Source organism: Leucopleurus acutus, assembly GCF_964270905.1.
Source record: "Leucopleurus acutus genome assembly, chromosome: 7".
Taxonomy (NCBI): domain Eukaryota; kingdom Metazoa; phylum Chordata; class Mammalia; order Artiodactyla; family Delphinidae; genus Leucopleurus; species Leucopleurus acutus.
The window spans coordinates 11,695,564-11,713,162 of NC_139150.1; the positions used below are offsets into that span (position 1 = coordinate 11,695,564).

At 46.7% G+C, this 17,599-nt stretch overlaps 1 protein-coding gene across 1 annotated transcript in view; it reads left to right on the forward strand.

The window, feature by feature from the left end:
• Positions 1-17,599, forward strand: part of DENND1A (DENN domain containing 1A) — a 548,251-nt gene that overhangs the window by 475,415 nt on the left and 55,237 nt on the right. Inside the window, 5 exon segments of the mRNA XM_082843076.1 lie at positions 6,150-6,254; positions 6,625-6,712; positions 8,631-8,671; positions 11,006-11,077; positions 12,301-12,357. Of these exon segments, the coding sequence (XP_082699202.1) occupies positions 6,150-6,254; positions 6,625-6,712; positions 8,631-8,671; positions 11,006-11,077; positions 12,301-12,357 (363 nt within the window).

A 17,599-nucleotide genomic window follows, 5' to 3' on the forward strand; every position in this document is an offset into this window, starting at 1 on the left:
GGGGCACTGACAGCCCCCAGAGGCCTCACTCTGCGTCAGAACCAGAACTTCTTCACACTGAGAGAAGGCAGTGGTGTTCTAGGAAGCACCAATGACCACGGAAATCTATCACATTCCTTACTCATCCTTGTGTTAGCCAACCGCTTCTTGGGAAAAGGATGACATGGAAGGAGAGGAAAAGGTGGAAAAAACGTGGTCCCTTTTCCTTTCTCATCAGTAAGCCGAAGACAGAGAGTGTTAATAAAATGTGCGTATATCAAGAACTGAAATTAAAACAGTTGAGTTAGTTTTGCGCAGCGCTTCCACTGTCTGGTGAGAACAAAATACAAATGCATATATGATTTACAAAATACGATTCCACATATGTTAGCATTCAGAACTGGCATTGCACGATAAAAGCTGAACAATAAAAGCTATGCTAATAATTTAAATTCTTATTTTTTCTTTACATGGAATGACATTAAATAGCAAACTTAAAAAACACCATAAAGGGTCTAGAAAGAGACCATGAAAAAAGAAGAAAGCTTCATGTTGTAGTGCTCAGCAGCGCTTTTTCCTGCACATTCACTTTGCACTGGGTCCCCTAGTGCTCAGCAGCGCTTTTTCCTGCACATTCACTTTGCACTGGGTCCCCTAAATTATGTTACCAGCCTCAGCAAAACTCAGTCTCTGCCCTCAAGAAATGGTTATTTGTGCAAAATTTATTTGCTGTCATCTGTCTTAATCTTCTAAGCAACCCTAAGAGGTGGGCCAGCCTTGAGTAATTGTTGCAGATGAGGGAAGACAAGTCTCTTGAGACCACGTGGCCAGTATCATCAGAGTCCAGGTTCAAGTCCAGGTCTTTCTCACCCCAAGACATGTTCTCTCCCCACCATGTTGTGTTACCTCAAATGGATCAGAGTTCTTTTTTAATTTTTTTAAAGATGGCTTTACCCAAAAAAAACCAAAACCAGCCCTCTGGTGTGCCAGTTGTCACGCTGTACTGTACTTATTTGTTCCCTGAATTAGGCAAGATTCCTTGGTAACAGGAGCTTTTCTTTTTTATTTTTGTTACGGAAAATTCAAATATATACAAAATAAATAAACTATGTATCCACTGCCCAGCTTCTACAACCATAAACATTCTATCATTTAAAAATTTTTTAATTATGGTAAAATATACATAAATTTTACCACTTCAGCCATTTTTAGGTGGACAGCTCAGTGGCATGAAGTACATTCGCACTGTTGTGCAGCCATCACCACCATCCATCTCTAGAACTTTTTTCGTCTTGCAAAACTGAAAGTGTGTACCCTTTAAGCAACAGCTCCCTGTCTCTCCCGCCAGCCCCTGGCAACCACCATTCTACTTTCGGTCCCTATGAAGTTGACAACTCTAGAGATAAGTGGAATCAGACAGTATTTGCCCTTTTGTTGCTGGCTTATTTCACTTAGCGTAATGCCTTCAAGTTTCATTCATATTGTGGCATGTGCCATAAATTCCTTCCTTTTGAAGGCTGAGTAATATTTCATTTTATGTATATTTTGTTTATCCATTCATCTGTAGACATTCGGATTGCATCCATCATTTGGCTTTTGTGAATAATGCTGCTATAAACATAACATTCTGCCATTCTCGTATCATCTCTACATACCTTCATCTACTCCCCACCCGTCATTTGATTATTGGTATTACTTGTAGGAACTGTATTTTATTCATCTTTGTATTCCCCTAACTCAGAGCCTGGCACACAATAGGTGTTTTAAAAATGTTTGGATGGATGTGAATCTTCCAAAATTATCATTTTTTAAAAATTTAAGCAAGGTCCATAAAGAGGGGACACCTCCTTTTTTCCTTAGAATTTCCGGGTAAATGTGCACATAAAATTTTGATAAAAATTAAATTTGTGAAGGAAAATAAGAATTTGATACTTTGAGTATGGATCCGCAGAACAAGGAAAGATGCCAAGGAATCTGATGGGAGATTTTATTTTTATGCCAGTACCCACAATGCTGTGGATAAAAGCCACTTATTTCTGGAAGTATCAAAAACCTTTGGAATCACCAGCTTCACCTGTTAACATAGATGGACTCATTAATAATGGAATTTCCAATTGATTCCATGTGTCAAGAGGATAAACCAAGAGTAAAACTTGTCTTTCCATAACAAAGTCCTTGATAGGGTTAAGCAGCTGTGTTTAACTGTCCTTCGGGTCATAGATGGAAAACTCTACTAATGCGATCTGAGCTTGAATGCTCACGGCCTGACTTGCCTGAATTAACGTCACTATCAGTCAGTAACCCCAGCGCCTAGAGTGTCGCCCAAGAAGACAAAAGGTTTAATCCTAACAGGAGCCTAACAGGAGAACTAAATCGGCACTTCTTGTAAAGGAGGGAATTAACGAGAGACCTTGCCTTCTCCCCTCCGCTGCAGAGAGCAGAGTGGGGGCAGCCATTTCAACCGCAGGAGGAGGTGGACAAGTGGGTGCAAATGGTTAGGTGTCCGGTTGGTTCCATGACAGAAGGAGCACCTCCTTCACGATGCCTCGCCTACTCCCTCCCGGGAGTTGTTTGTCTCTGAGGGGCTGGTACTCTGAGTGTCCACTAGGAGAACATGAGGGGCTCCCACTTTAAAGAGAACGCTTGTACTCCCCAGCAGGTGTCCAAGCGCAAGCAAAGCGGAGGCCCCAGGGAAAACCCAAGTCTACAGCAGACCGTGCATGAGATGGCTGAGCTCTGGAGGCCACCTCGTATTAAACCCCGACTCGGCCATGTGCGGGTCATGTGACCTCAGGCAAGGTACCCTACCTGCTGTTCTGTAAGGACCAGGTGAACCGTGATCATTGTCATTTCCTTAGAAGGTGAGTAGTGCAGGGGAATGCGCCCTCTGTGCCTGCTGCCGGTCAGACCTTTATACGTGACTCTGAGTGACAGTGCAGGGTCAGGGTAGAACAGTTGCCCTGAATGGGTGGGAACGGCTCACCTAACTGACTCACCCTTCCAGACTCCACTGAACGTGCCGACTTCTCCTCATATGTCCGCACCCGCTGCCCTGCAAGGACCAGCCTTTTCCTCTCTGACTCCAGTGCGTATTTTGCCACCCAGCCCAGCAGCACGACACTGTAGCCAGTACTTGTTTCCATGTCCAACTGACACTGCTGATGTTGTTCTTTAAGCTCTCTGTGGAAAGAGCCCCCCTTGTCGACGTTTCCCCTGAGTCTTTCCCATCCGTGCCCATGTCCTTCTGTTCGTTTCTATGGTGCAGACATCTTACCAGGGGATGTCATCTCCATTAAGTAGACAACAGGCCCCAAAATGTTCTTGTCTCCCCAAAGATGAGATTCTTTCTGCTCTCCTACAGCTAAAGCCTGCCTCAGGCTACTCTTCCATGCAAATTCGGTTGCAAACTCTCTTGAATTCATTGGTCCCTCGGCAGATTTCTCCTTCCTGGCAACACTGGGCCAAAGCTCCAGGAGTGAATGCTAACAGCTCCAATGAGCATTTCCTCTGAGCAGTTCTAAACTCCCTGGACATAAGCGTCACTCAGCCTGGCCTCGTACTCTGAGACCTCTCCACCATCAGACTAAGCGGTGTCTCAGCCACACAGAGATCGCAGGGCTCATGTGACAGGAGCCAGGCCAAGCACATTCTGCAGCTCTTTAACCAACATCCTCGAGCTTCTACCTGGGGGCTGGCTGCTGCACTGTCCCCAGGAAGTATAGTGATGCATCCAGCAGGGCCTCTGCCCTCTCGAGCTTCTGGTCACAGGGACACCAGTGAAGATTACCCAGCACCCAGGGTGCACAAGGCACTGTGGGAGCACTGAGCAGGGGTGAGTGACTGCCGCACACAGGCCTGTGTTTAAAGCATGACAGTCCAGGTGGAAGGAGTAGAGCTGGCAAAAGCACGGAGGAAAGTGGGAACGGACATGGCCTGTGATTAGGAGACACCTCTGAGGCATAAGGTGTGCGGGGGAGCATAGGAAAGTGACACAAAAGGACTCTGGAAAAGCGAGGGCTCTCTCAGCTTAGGGAAGGTTTGTTTGCCTGACTAAGGGGCAAGGACTTGTTCTTTCCTCCCCCGCACAGGAGCTCGCGTGTGTGACACTTGCTGTTAGACAAACGGGGACTGTTCCTGCCCCCATGAAGCTTATAGTCTAGTGCAAGAATTAAATAATCACACAAATGTAACATCTCCACCAACAAAGTTCTTGAGTAGGATAGTGACATGATCCAGTATGCATTTTAGAAATCACTCTGGCCAGAAGGATTGAAGTGGACGGGGAGGAACGAAACAAGAGAGGGACATGAAGCTGAACGTCCACCATGGCAGTCAGGCCCGTGCCAAGGGATAGAGAGCAGGGGACAGACAGATGAGATGTTGCAGTGGGAAAATGGGAAAGACTAGGGAATTGATAGGCCTGCTGTGAGTAGCTATGGATAATGATAACTTCAGAAAGAAAAAAAGATTTAGAGTGCAGTCCAGATGGGATAGTAATTGGGAGTTTTGGCCATTCTGAGTTTGAGGTTCTGGTGGGCCATTCAGGTGGAGATGGAGACATATGGGTTTGGGACAAGAGACGTCTGAGCTGACAGTGTTTATCAGGAGTGATCAGTGTACGGGTGACACTGTGCTCGTGGATGAGGCCTCCTGGAGAGAGAATTAATTGCCCTGCTGTGGTTCCAAGGGTGAGGAGCGACACTTCTAGGCCACAGGAATGGAATTCCAGGTGGGCTTCTGTTGGTTCTCACTAGCTGATCTTTCCACTGTTCAGCAAGGAAGGTATAAATCCATGCCAAAGTAATAAATGTCATGAAAACCCTTTTTCCTGAGGAACTGGTGTGTGTTTTTTCCTCACAGACAATATAACATTTGCATTGTTCCCTTCTTCGGTGGCAGCCAGGAAGCTCAGAGCTAATTTTGTAACTGAATTTTAGAAACCATATAGGATCTGCATATCCAGATACTATTTTCCCAAATAAATACGTTTTGCATATTTATGTATTCTCCAGCGCTGATTTTTTTTCTTTGTTTTAGGTGCTCATGTAAGCTGCCTCAGATTCTTTGTAAAATTAGGTGAGGTGTAACTGTATAAAAATAAACATTCCCCTCACCCTAGTATTTTAGGGTCATCCTTATCACCCTTGAGCAGTAGGTCTGCCCAGTTGCTGAGCTAATATTGGCTGGATTTAAGCAGGAGGGACTCTTGGAATTTACAGCCGCTACACAGTAACTTTAACACTCACCTAACTCATTAAAGCAGGATAAAAGTAGAGCTTCAAACATCTGTGTTTGCCACCAAGTCTGTGAAGGGAGAGGTACCTTTAATTTAGTTCAACATGTAAAAGTCTGATCTTTCAGAATTGAGAATACACTGTTGAAATTAAAGACTTGTCTGTGTAGATGAGCACTCCACATACCTTCAAAGAAGGAGTGAGGTGCTGACTACAAAGATGGGTGGTTTTTTAAGCTCAGGGTGTCTCTTCTTGACTCATAAAATGTAGTCCTCATCAAGCAGCATAAGCACAAAGTTGACTGGATGATAAAACTTATTTTTGATCATCCCTGGTTTTTAATATAATTAATTATTTTAAAATTATAACTCGCTACTGGTTAAGCTCACTCTGTAAATAGTTTCCACACTGCGTTCCACGGCTGGTGCCTTAGGAACTGCAAAGGGGCAAGTGGGGGGCGGGGCACCACCCAGCAAGGAGAGCCCAGCCTCCATTCCTGCCCCCAGCCCTCCCAGAGCAGCTGGGCTGTTGAATGCGGCAGGTCTCCTTCTGCCTAAGGTGCTGTCCAGAGAAAGAGTTCCTCTCCTGAAACTGAAAAGAAGAGTTTGGAAATCATCCCCCGCGAAGGGCACATCCCACTAACTTGCTGTTGGGGTGTGCCTGTGGCTGATATGGAAGGGGCGGGGTGGGGTTTGGAATACTGCCTTTGGTTCCCACCCTGCCTCTTACCCTACGACCTTGGGAGATGTCTTTTCCTCTCTGAAATAACCTCCTCATCCAGAGTAGAATGCCATCGAGCATAACAGCCACTTCACAGGTAAGTGAGGATTAGATAAATCAGCAGATGTAGGAGTGCCACCTAACAGAGTACAAGCACTGATCTCTCTCACTCCATCCCTCTAACCCTCCTCTCCCCGTCTCATCTCTGTCTCCCAGGAAGAGCCAATCACCTTTTGCGAGGAAGCCTTCGTGTCCCACTATCGCTCCGGAGCCATGAGGCAGTTCCTGCAGAACGCCACACAGCTGCAGCTCTTCAAACAGGTGCCCGGCACCCTCGCCTGTTCTGCACCTGGGTCCCTGGTGGGGTTTCTGCAGCTGCCTCCACTCTAAGCACTGAGGCTGCAGGCATGGGGGGAACGCAGGCCTCAGCCCAGAGAGGCCCAGAGTCTGGGGAGGGAGATTGGGTGAGATTGGCTCAGCCACCAGACGGAGCCTTTGCAAATATGCCGTGCAGGTTTATAAGTTATCATAAACACGCAGCGAGTTTTTCAGAAACTTGCCTTTTTAAGCTCACAATTCCAAAGACCCTTTCCTGTCTTGGTTCTTTGGTCATCTACTAAGGAGCCCAGCTGAACGTCCTTTCCCTGTTCCTTTGCACTAGCTGTTACGCTTTTGTTCTTTCTTTGTATAGTTTATCGATGGTAGATTAGACCTTCTCAATTCCGGTGAGGGCTTCAGTGATGTTTTTGAAGAGGAGATCAACATGGGCGAGTATGCTGGTGAGGGCATTTCGTTTTTCTTTCTGAGCTGTGGGCTGTCTGTGGGATTGGGGTGTGTTCGCTAGGAGTGGCAATGACTTCTTTTTTCCTTCACTGGGGATTAGAGAGACTGATTGCAACCTTGGCCTTGAAGTGTTGGAATTCCTCTTCATGTTCTGATGAGAGGCACATTGGCCCATCTGAAGTCCTCTGTGCTGGGGTCACTTGCTTCTCCTGGGTGGGCGAAGTCTAGGTAACGTAGTGGCCTGCACGATGCAGTGGAAAGCACATGAGGAATCGAATTAGGAGACCAGGATTCACTGCCCAGCAGTGAGAACTTGGTCGAGTCACTTCACCTCGTTCAGCTGAAGTGTTCTTATCTGTGCACGGAGTGTAACAGTGCCTACCTCACAGGAGTCCTGTTGAGATTAAATCAGAGACCCCAAGGAAAGGTTTGTGCAGTCGCCCAGGACAGACCCAGGCAGAGGATCGCGGCTTAGTAGATGTTTCTGTAAAATGTGAAGATCATCGCGGGTGCCCTGTCTCTGCAGGCCTTTAGAACCAGAGGAATCATCCTCTCATTTTTCAAAGGAGGCATCTGAGGCCCAGAGAAATGTTAGTGGCTGACCCTGCCTCCTGAATCCCAATCTGGCTGCCTTTGCAAGACCCAAAGCCTCAGTCTCTGTCAGCAAAGTAAAACTAAATGCAAAACAATAATAATCACACTACTAGCCCCCCCTTATTGCTGGGCGTGTGTCTGGTCTCGACTGTGCTGATAATCCAACTGGCAGTCCATAAACTCATAGAGCCAGGTGTGATCTCACCTACAGACCCCTTTGTCAGGCCCTACCAGCCTGTGCTGCATGGAGAGCACAGTAATCAATAAAACTGGTGTGTGAGTCGTTGATGAGCATTTCCTGGACATCTACTGTGTCCACAGCCCTGTACAGTAAGAATGGGGGGCCCAGTTCTGCCCTCAGGGAACTTTTAGACTGATGGGAGAAAGCTCATAACTAAAGACAAATACAGACTAAGCCACTGCAGGAAGAGGAGCAGACGCGGGGTTTTGTGCGGGTAGAGCAGGGCTCTATTAATGCTCGCTCTGTAACATGAGGGCTTCACAAAGGAGGCGGGTTTTGAGTAGCGTTCTAACTGTTGAGTATGGGTTCTGGGGAGAAGACAGGCTTTATGTGTTGCTAAACTAAGTCTAGTCATTCGGACTCCTAGAAAAGCTGTCTGCCGATAAGACCTACTTATCCCACCAGATAAAATGAATCAGTTCCTCCCAGCACCTCCTTTTTCTTTCCCTGTCACTGCTTAAGCATGAGAAGGGCCGAGTGTATGTCCAGCAGTGTGCTTACACTGGACACACAGCCCTGTGGTTCCTGCCGTGGTGTGGCTCACAGAACTTTAGAGAACGTGGACCTCTGAATGGGTGTTACCTATTCTAGAGGGCTGTTGAGAGGAAGGAGTAAGAGAAACAGAGGAAATGACTGAGCTGGTCCCTGCAGCAGAGAGAGCAGGGAACGGTGGCCAGGCAAGGGGAACAGCATTTGCGAGGGCATGGACGGCTTGGAGGAGGTGTGGCCAGGGAGCCTGAGGTTGTGCAGGATGGAAGCACAGGATGGAGAGGCAGAGGGTGGGTAGTGCCAAGACAGGACAGGGGAAGAGAGCAGGGTTGCTAAGAGGCCCGACCTCTATCCAGTAGGCAAGGAGGAGGATTTGGGTTTGTACTCGGGGCGCTGATAGGATCAGATCTCACTTTGAGAAAGGAAACCTGTGGCAGCAGCTCCTTCAGGGAGTGGTGCATGGGAGCCTCCGCGTGATTCTCCAGATTCGAACTTTCCAAGTCCTGCATGCTGAAAGCAACTTGAGGAACTCCTGAGGGCATACACATGACTTCTTTAAATACCAGCTTCTCTGCTTCTTCCTTCCCCAGGGAGCGATAAACTGTACCACCAGTGGCTCTCCACAGTCCGGGTAAGTGTCACCCCCGCAGAGCCACCTGGGCCCCTCCTTAGCCTCCTGGCAGCCCTCCTCTTCCCCTGCCACCCACCAGGCTGTCATTCGGCCCAGGGCGCTCTGTTCTCCCAGCTGAAGATGCTTTTGTTTGTAAAGCCAGGCCGTTCTCGGGCCAAGGATGAGACTGTCCAAAGCCATCCTTCGGTGAGGATGATGAGAGCCAGGGGAAGCGTCCGTGTCTCAGGAAGCAGGCCAAGGCGTGTTGAAAGGATGTTGCCATCTTAGAGCATTTTGCGGGGTCTCCTTCTAGGGCCAGACCAATTGGGAACTCTTCATGGGAAAACCAAAAATTCGTGCCTCTTGCTGCTCTGAATATGTTTCACCGCAAAGGCTCCTGAGAGGATGGAAAACGCATCCCTGAGAGTTTTCATCCCCTCGCTGTTGTTGTGAACAGTTTTTTATTGTGTTGGAAGCCAGGTGCTTAGGGCTTCAGAAGCCACTAAAGAATTCAGATGCTTGCCTTTCCTTTACGTGGGTTCATGAGTGAGTGTGTACCAAAGGGCTTCTGTGTGCTGGGCGCCACGCTGGGTGCTGGGGAGACAGTGGAGAGCAGGACGCAGGCCCTGCCCTGGGGGAGCTCCCGGCCTTACTGGGGAGGAAGGCACATAGACGGGCAGCTCCGACATAGTGTGACAAGTGTTCTCTCCTGCTTGTGGGCCAAGTGCGCTACTGCCAAGGCAGGTTCCTTGGAAGTGGCTGCAGTGGGCCGAGAGTAAGCAATTCCTCAATGAAAGGCTTCTTTTGTTCCTCTCATATGGCCAAACACGGCACTTGGCAAATCACAGACAAGCAATAAGGACTTGTTGATTGATTGATAAAGGGAGTTTTAATACTCTAAAGAACCATTGAAATAGGATACTGAGTAATTTTGGAAAGCAGTGTGGAATATGTGAGTGGGTGAAAATTTCCTATTATCCTACAACAGAGAATGCTTTCTAGGTCAGATTTTGAAGTTCTTAATTAAAGCTCAAATTTTCTAATGCAGGCAGTTACCAAAAATTGTGCTAAAAGTTAATCCTAATAATTACATAGCGTATCTTACTCTGTTGTATACGCACTGGATCAGGTCTCTCTCTCCATTCAAATCAGCTGGAATTACCACAGATCTGATTATGTGATGCATTTGGTTAAAAATCTTCTGGAGTGTGGACTCCTTGTGCTGGCCCTCTGTGGGCTGACCCTGTCTGGCTCTCAGCCCCACTTGCCAGTCCTCCCGTGATGCACGGCCCTTGTTACTCACAGAACACACCATGGCTTTGCAGCTTCTGCACTTATTTATGTGCTGTGTCCTGTCCCTAGAATGTTCTTATCCTTCCTCTCCCCACCATGAGCTCCTACTCATCCTTCATGGACCAAATATTTCATCCTCGAAAGCCTTCTCCGCCTTTCCACACAGTGAGCTGCCACCACCCTCCTTGTGCACACGGCCAGTGCGGCTCTCACCATCTTGGGTTGCACTTGTTTACCCCCCAGACTGGAGGTCTTTGAAGGCAGAGACGGGTCCTCCGGTGGCTCGGTACCCTCAGAGCCTAAGCCAGGACGTCCCCACAGTGAGCCCTCACAAAACGCTTCATCCACATGCGTTGCCTCCTCTGTGTACTGGGAAAGCCTTCCCTCCTCCTTTTGCTCCCCTGCTCTCCTGAAAAAACAGAGCCAAAGAATCGGTGTGTCGGATTTATACTAAAGTATAAACGACGAACGTCTGTGGCTATTCATTCTTTCCCTTTGTCAAGATGTATGTGTTAGGGAGGCAGCCTACCACCGTGATTTTTAAAAAACAACACAGAAAACCAGGGTGAGGAAAGAAGGGTTCATGGCTTAAGGTAGCCACAGTAGCCGGATAATCTTGCCTAAGTGGGCCCCCAGTTTCCTGCCCTGGCTCGGTGTTAGTTAGAGTCCATTGTTATTAAACTTCCCTTAATGTTGTCCGTGGTAACTGGAACTTCTTGAGAAGCTGTAGATCACTCTGAGGAAACCCTTGCCTCAGAGAGCCTGTGACGAGCTTTCCTCCCAGCCAGCAGACAGGCGCCAAGCAAACTACTGAGCCTGGGGTCTCCCCGCTCAGCTAGTTTATCTCCATCCTCATTCGCCACCCACTCCCATACCCCCCCAGAGGGATTCCGCCGTGGCCGTAACTTAATTGCCCGGGACCAGTCACCATCTAGGGCTGTTTCTCTAATTAAGTTACACACTTATGAAATGTGGCTTAACTTGATTAAAGAGAAGAGGTCTTTGTTGGTGTTGGCCTACTATATCTTCAGTCCAAATTGCTAACTGGCGTTTTTATTATAGAAAGGAAGTGGAGCAATTCTGAATACTGTAAAAACGAAAGCAAACCCAGCCATGAAGACTGTCTATAAGTTCGTAAGTACTGGTCTTGGTCTCAGGATCCCAACAAATCTGTTCCTTAGCATGACGAGACTCTTAAATAGTCCTGATCCTATGTTGCAGAGATGGTTCGGGGGCTGCTGTGTAATTTCCTAAAGCTCTCAATGCTCTTAGAATTATTTGGCATTGATGTTTTATGACCAGGTCAGTGACATTTTTAATTTAAAATGTTTCTACACACAGTTGCTGCAATAGAGAAAAGGGAGGCTACTGGTTTTAGCTTTTAAAATGTAGACAGGGTGGCTAAAATTCAGGCTGCTCCACGCCTACATCCCTGAGAACCAGAGGTGTGGTCTGTCAGGTGTTCTGGCAGACCTTTCCTACACGTATCCTTGTTAGAATGTTAGAATAAAGCAGCTCCTTTACAGGTTACTGAAGAGTGCTCCTGGTGGGACACACCCCCGAATTTTTGTCCCAAATTCTTCATCATCTCTCTCATCACTGCCCTATATAGGAAATGCATTGTTTGTGAAACTCGTGCCCACAGCAGAGTGAAAATAAGAGAACACACCAGTTCCCGATGCTCCATCTTTTACGGGCCTCAAGTATTTTTTCTCATGATTTCTCTTGCTTGCTAATTTGACTCTGAGCCACTTAACTGGGGTGGTTTTGTTTTATTTCCATTTTTAATTTTGTTAGTCCTTTCTGTGCTTAAATTGTAGCTATTTTAATGGGGCGGGTGGCTGCCAAGAGAACCACACAGGTCTTAGAATGACAGAAAATAAAAGCCAGGGTGTCTGCCGAAATGAGATTTAAGAAATGGCATCAGAGAAACCCAGCGATGTGTCTGTTCAGCCTGGGCAGAAAATTGGTCCTGAGGCCCTGCCCTGGTGAAGTGTAATAGATATACTGAATCTTGCAGCTGAAGAAGCTTCTGCTCTCCTCTTACTGGTAGCTGTCACCAGGCTGCGGAGATAAATAATTACAGAGAGCAGAAGAAGGGCTTCGGAGGGGAAAAAAAAATCAGTCCCATCAAAATGCAGAAAATAAAATCTCTGTAGCCTCTTTAAGGGATTTTTTTTTTTTAACCTTTCAACATTGTATTTGTTTTCATAGCCATTATGTTTTCAACTTGATGATCCCATTTTTCCTTCCTTTTTCTAGTAATCAGAGAAGGTGATTCACGATGGACTGAAATCAAGCATAGTCCCTGCTGGAAACAGAGAGGGAATCTTAACTTAAATTAATTTTTCATGCAGGCAAAAGATCATGCAAAAATGGGAATAAAAGAGGTGAAAAACCGCTTGAAGCAAAAGGTACTTGAAGTTCTTATTCAAAATGTATAAGCACCATGTATGAAATGCGTGGCCACAAAAAAGTACGATGTGATCAATAGAGGCTGTTTGATACAGTGTTGTTAGCACACTTCAAAATGCATTACCAGCTGTCCGGGAGTTTTCACACTGTTATAAATATTCACAGACAAAAAACTGTCTTCAAATAACATTAAGACTGGCTTAAACCCACAAAGGCAAGCAAGTTCAGAGTTACCACTGTCAGTCTGTCCCCTGCCCGCCCCACCGGGCCTGAGCTTCACCAGGGTCCATAAAAATTGGCTCGGCCTCCCCATCCCGGCACCACCACCGCCTACAGCTGACCTCTGCTCTGGGGCTGACTGTAACCAAAACCAAGAAGCATCTCCAGGAAATGACTGCCATGGTTCTGGCACGCACGCGGCCGCCACACAGAACAGGGCACAGAGGGTGGGTTTGAGGAGGACACTTCGGGCTCTACTCACAGTTCATGTGTGAGACTCAGAGGGGCAGGGAGAGGCTCTGATTGTCTTCTCGGACCATCAGTAAAATCGTATAAAATCATACAAACGACATCCTGACTAAGAGTCCCCCTACCTGATTCTCTGGACTTGTACAGAGAGGTTCATACAACAGAGAGGGCATCTTTATATTGTTATGAATATCATCGTCATTAATAGCATTGCCAGCCTTCGTTAAGCACTTTCTAAGGATGGTCCAGGCCAGGAGCTTTCACATTTAATCCATAGAACAACACTGGGGGGTCTTATTCTCATTTCATGTGTAAGGGAACCACGGTTCAAAGGTGGCGTAATTTGCCCAAGGTCATGCTGTTCGAGCCTGGCAGAGCCGAGATTCGATTCCAGATCCATCTACCTCAGTGTTTGCTCTTACCACTCTAGTATTTCATACTGCCTTCCTGAAACAAGTGTTTTGTTTTCCAAAAGGTGTTTGAGATCACTTATTTCATTATTCCCACACCCCCGAAATTTACCAGGCTAATAAGGGCCTTCGTCTGTCTCGGGAGTTTTTTAAAAATTGAAAGCAGTTTTAATTTTAGGAAGTCAGAAAGGACCTCTCATTAACTTGAAATGGTCAAAGGAATTGATTCCTTAACTTTAATTGCAAAATAATTTGTTCTGACTAAGATTCAAATGCTTAGTTTCAGCTGAGAGTGAATTTTTAGCAGCTGAGATTCAAGTCCTGAAATTAAAATCTTGCTAATGTAAATTCACATAGACCTTAACTGTGGTCTGTTGCACCCTGCCAGAGACTGGCAAGTGGAATTCTTTACTTGGATGTTATTTAAGTCCCTAAATATACCTTTTTATCTCCTATCCCAGTCACATGTACCTGAATTGGACTGCTGATATAAAATGGAGGGGCAGGGAGGGCGGAGCTCTCACCAGGTTTTCCCTCCTTGATAACTGCATCGGGCTAGTATTAGAATATTACCTAAAGTAAGCAAAGAAAGGGTCCCTCCTCAAGCAGAGGACACGTGTGCCTCCTTGGTCAGATCCACTCTCTGCAGGCCATTGCCTCCCTCCTCGTATGAGTAAGCATCGGGCCTTAAGAAAATCCCCTTTTTATGATGTGTAACATTTCTGCAGATAACCAGTTAAGCTCAGGTTTTTGATGTTGTTCAAAGGTTCACTTAAACAATCTAGATCACTCTCCTTCACGCCATCTCCCTTTCCTTTCCTTGATGGTATCTGAGGCAGAGCCTTTTCTCCCCTTCTCCTCTTCCCCCGCCAGTCTTTTCAAGAATAGCTTCAGGAGATAATGTTCTGTAGAGAGTGTCAGTACATTTCAGGTGACACAAATGGTGACGGCATTTCATAGAAATGCGGCTTGTCACCATCGGACTGTTGACAGATCTATTAGTGCACCCTTTTCAATTTTCACTTTTCCCCCCCTTCGGTTTTACAGATTTCTTCAGACTTGATATTTTGCAGTTGTTCTCGGAAGAGCTATTTTGTAATTGAAACTCTCGCATTGTTTGGGACAGATGGGACCGGGTCTTCCACAGTGCTGCAGCTCCCCTTCCTGAGCTAATTTAGGACTTGGCTTTGTCTGACCTCTCTCAGTGCGGTAGAAAATATTTCCTTGGCTTTTTTGTTCCTCTCCTCTGCCCCTTCCCCTTTACGTGGCAACATATCTGTGTGGCTCCCTAGATGCGTCCAATACAGACATCTCAAGTTTGGTTTCTGCTATGAAATTGAGGCAATTCCCAACAAAGACCCAATTTTCAAATGTACTGGGTTGCCACCCGGCCTCCTCTAACTCTGCATAGCAATGGTGACCCCTCAGGTATAATCAAGAACCCAACCTTGCCCTCTTCACTCTCGCCTTGGGTTTGAATTGCAAATAGAAAATGTGGGGCTGACCTGTGGAGAGGTCACCATGGTGTGTGGAGGGTCCATCTCTAATACGACTGAGCAGGGCCCCTTCTCCATCCCTCGTTCATTTGTGCTGCAGACTTTCAAAGCATCTGAAAGAGGCGCTTTCAGGGTATCCGTGTGACCATTGGCAAATAATTGTTAATAGAGACTGTAGTGTGGCTTTATTCCATACCTGCTCTGCTTCGGCCCAACAACAAAAAAAGAAGGAGGGATAACACATTTCTCTGGATAAATGGAACAAGGTGGTCAAGTTCTTCTATAGCTTGGCCTTCTTTGAAGTTTAACTTGCTCAAAATTAGGAAGAAGAAGAAATGGCAAAGAATGCTACCCAGCCGTCGCTTTCTAAAGGGAGAATGCAGTGCTTTTGTCCAGAGCACCTCCCTGCCAGAGCTGGCCTGCAGGAGGATGCTGTGTGGCTGGGCTTGCGGCTCTCGACAAATCGCATTCTATTGCAGCGCCGTACGCAGCTGGCACCAGAATGCCCTGTTTTAAAAGCAGTGGCTGCACACACATTCTTTCTCACCTACAGGAAACATTAAGATGTTTACATAAGGATGTCATTCTTTTGCCTGTCGGGGAACCCCTAAAAAATTATCTTTTTTCTTCAGTATCAAAATCAAAATGACTGAATCAACTGTGTCCATTTCACAGCCCCCCCTTTTTTTTTTTGGCCGCACCACACAGCTTGCAGTATCTCAGTTGCCGGACCAGGGATTGAACCCGGGCCACAGCAGTGAAAGGGCCAACCAAGTCGTAACCATTGGACCACCAGGCAATTCCCTCACCGCCCTTTTTAAATCTTTGATCTTTTAAAGATAAATTGAGCTTGTTGATTTAGAGTCTGTGCGATTGAAAGGAGCAAACTCACAGTTGGGTTAGTGAAGGCTTGAGTTTCTGGCTAAACGTTTCCTAGTGTATTGAAGAGAGTGAGGAAGCACGTGTAGGGCAGGGAGATCCCGGTAGACTCTTGTAGAACAGACGTTTTCACACCGTATCACACAACTGTCAGCTCCCTGTCTCCGCTGCAACCTCAGTCACAGACATTCCAACTCTGGATACTATTTCGATATCAATATTCATATTCTAATTTGCATTTGCTGTAGTGTGAAGTAGACTGGAAAAGAAGGGCACTGCACAAATCCGAACATGGAGCCCAGCAAGCTGAGTCAGAGATGGGAGGCCTCGGCCTCCCAGGAGGCTTTAAAGCTCCCCCCTGCAATGTGGAGTGGTGTTTAGGCTTCTGAGGCAGATGGATGAACCGAGTTCAGTGCTGGTTGTGTAGGATATTAACTGTGTGACATTGAGTAAGTTACTAGACCTCTCTGAACTTAGTTTTTCTCATTTGTAAAGTAAGGGAAATACAGATGTTTGCTGGATTGTTGTAAGGATTAGAAGAGGTAATGGATTTAAACAGCAACACGTAGTAGCCACTCGGCAAATGGGAGTTACCATCCCCTCTGTCCTCTCACATCCCACACCTGGAGCAACCAATCTGTCCACACACCTGTGGGCACAAACCCTGAGAACATGGCTGGCGTGGGATCCTCTCCCTTTTGGTCCTCCACACACAGAGTAGTCTTCCAGGCACCCTGCTCCCTACCTCCCCTGGGCCAGGAATGTTCTCCTGGAACCTCTGCCTCATGAAGTCACATCCTCAGCTCCTTCACCCCAGCTCCCACCCAAGGCCACACAGAGACCCCTTCCTTCTCTGGGTTCCTGCCTCCAGGCTTCTCCTGGGGACTCTGGCCCTGCCTTCTCTGCAGACAGGTGGAAATTAGATCCCAGTCATGATTTTTTATTCCAGCTTGGGGAAGGTGATACGAATCAGATTATTTTCTGACTCCTTTGCTTTACCGAGGGATGGGAACTAATAGTGTCCCAGCTCTGAGCCGAGCTGTGGAGGCTCCTGGGAAGAAATCGGCCGCCCTGCAGTGGCCTCTGATCTGCAGCTCTGTCTAGTGTCTTCCTCCTGTGTGACTCTTCAGGAAGGAACAGATTTACACTTCCCACCAGATTCATGATTTTGATTTGTTTTTTGTTTTAATTTTAATTTAATTTAATTAAGTTATTTATTTTTGGCTGTGTTGGGTCTTCGTTTCTGTGCGAGGGCTTTCTCTAGTTGCGGCGAGCGGGGGCCACTCTTCATCGCGGTGTGCGGGCCTCTCACTGTTGCGGCCTCTCTTGTTGCAGAGCACAAGCTCCAGACGCGCAGGCTCACGGGCTTAGTTGCTCCGCGGCATGTGGGATCTTCCCAGACCCGGGCTCGAACCCATGGCCCCTGCATTGGCAGGCAGATTCTCAACCACTGCGCCAGCAGGGAAGCCCTTGGTTCTTTTTTTTAATGACACTTTGAACATTTACAAATGAAAAACATGTTTGTTGGAGAAAATTCAACAAATCCGGCAAGCAAAAATAAAATAACCTCATTTTATAACCTGCATTTTCACTAACTGTATCCTGACCATTTCTCAGACCACTAAATGTTTCCTGCACATGTTGTTGTTTTAAATGGCTACATATAATTTTATCTGATGGATATACATACATTCATTAATCTCATTATTGGACACTTTAGTTCCCATTTTTTCTAGGCAAACATCCTCATAGGTAAATCCATGCGGGAATTCTTAATTATTTCATCCAGATAAATTTCTGGAAGTGGAATTAGTGGGCCAAAGGCCCTTTACCTCTTGTAGGGTTTTGATAGGAATTGCAGTTTGTGTTCCTACCAGAAGGGTATGAGAGTGCCCGTTCTCCCATACTCTTTGCTGATGGCATCTTAGTTAATTCTTGGAACACAATTTCTTTAATCGTGAGCACCAGGAGTTGTGGTTTTGGATCCC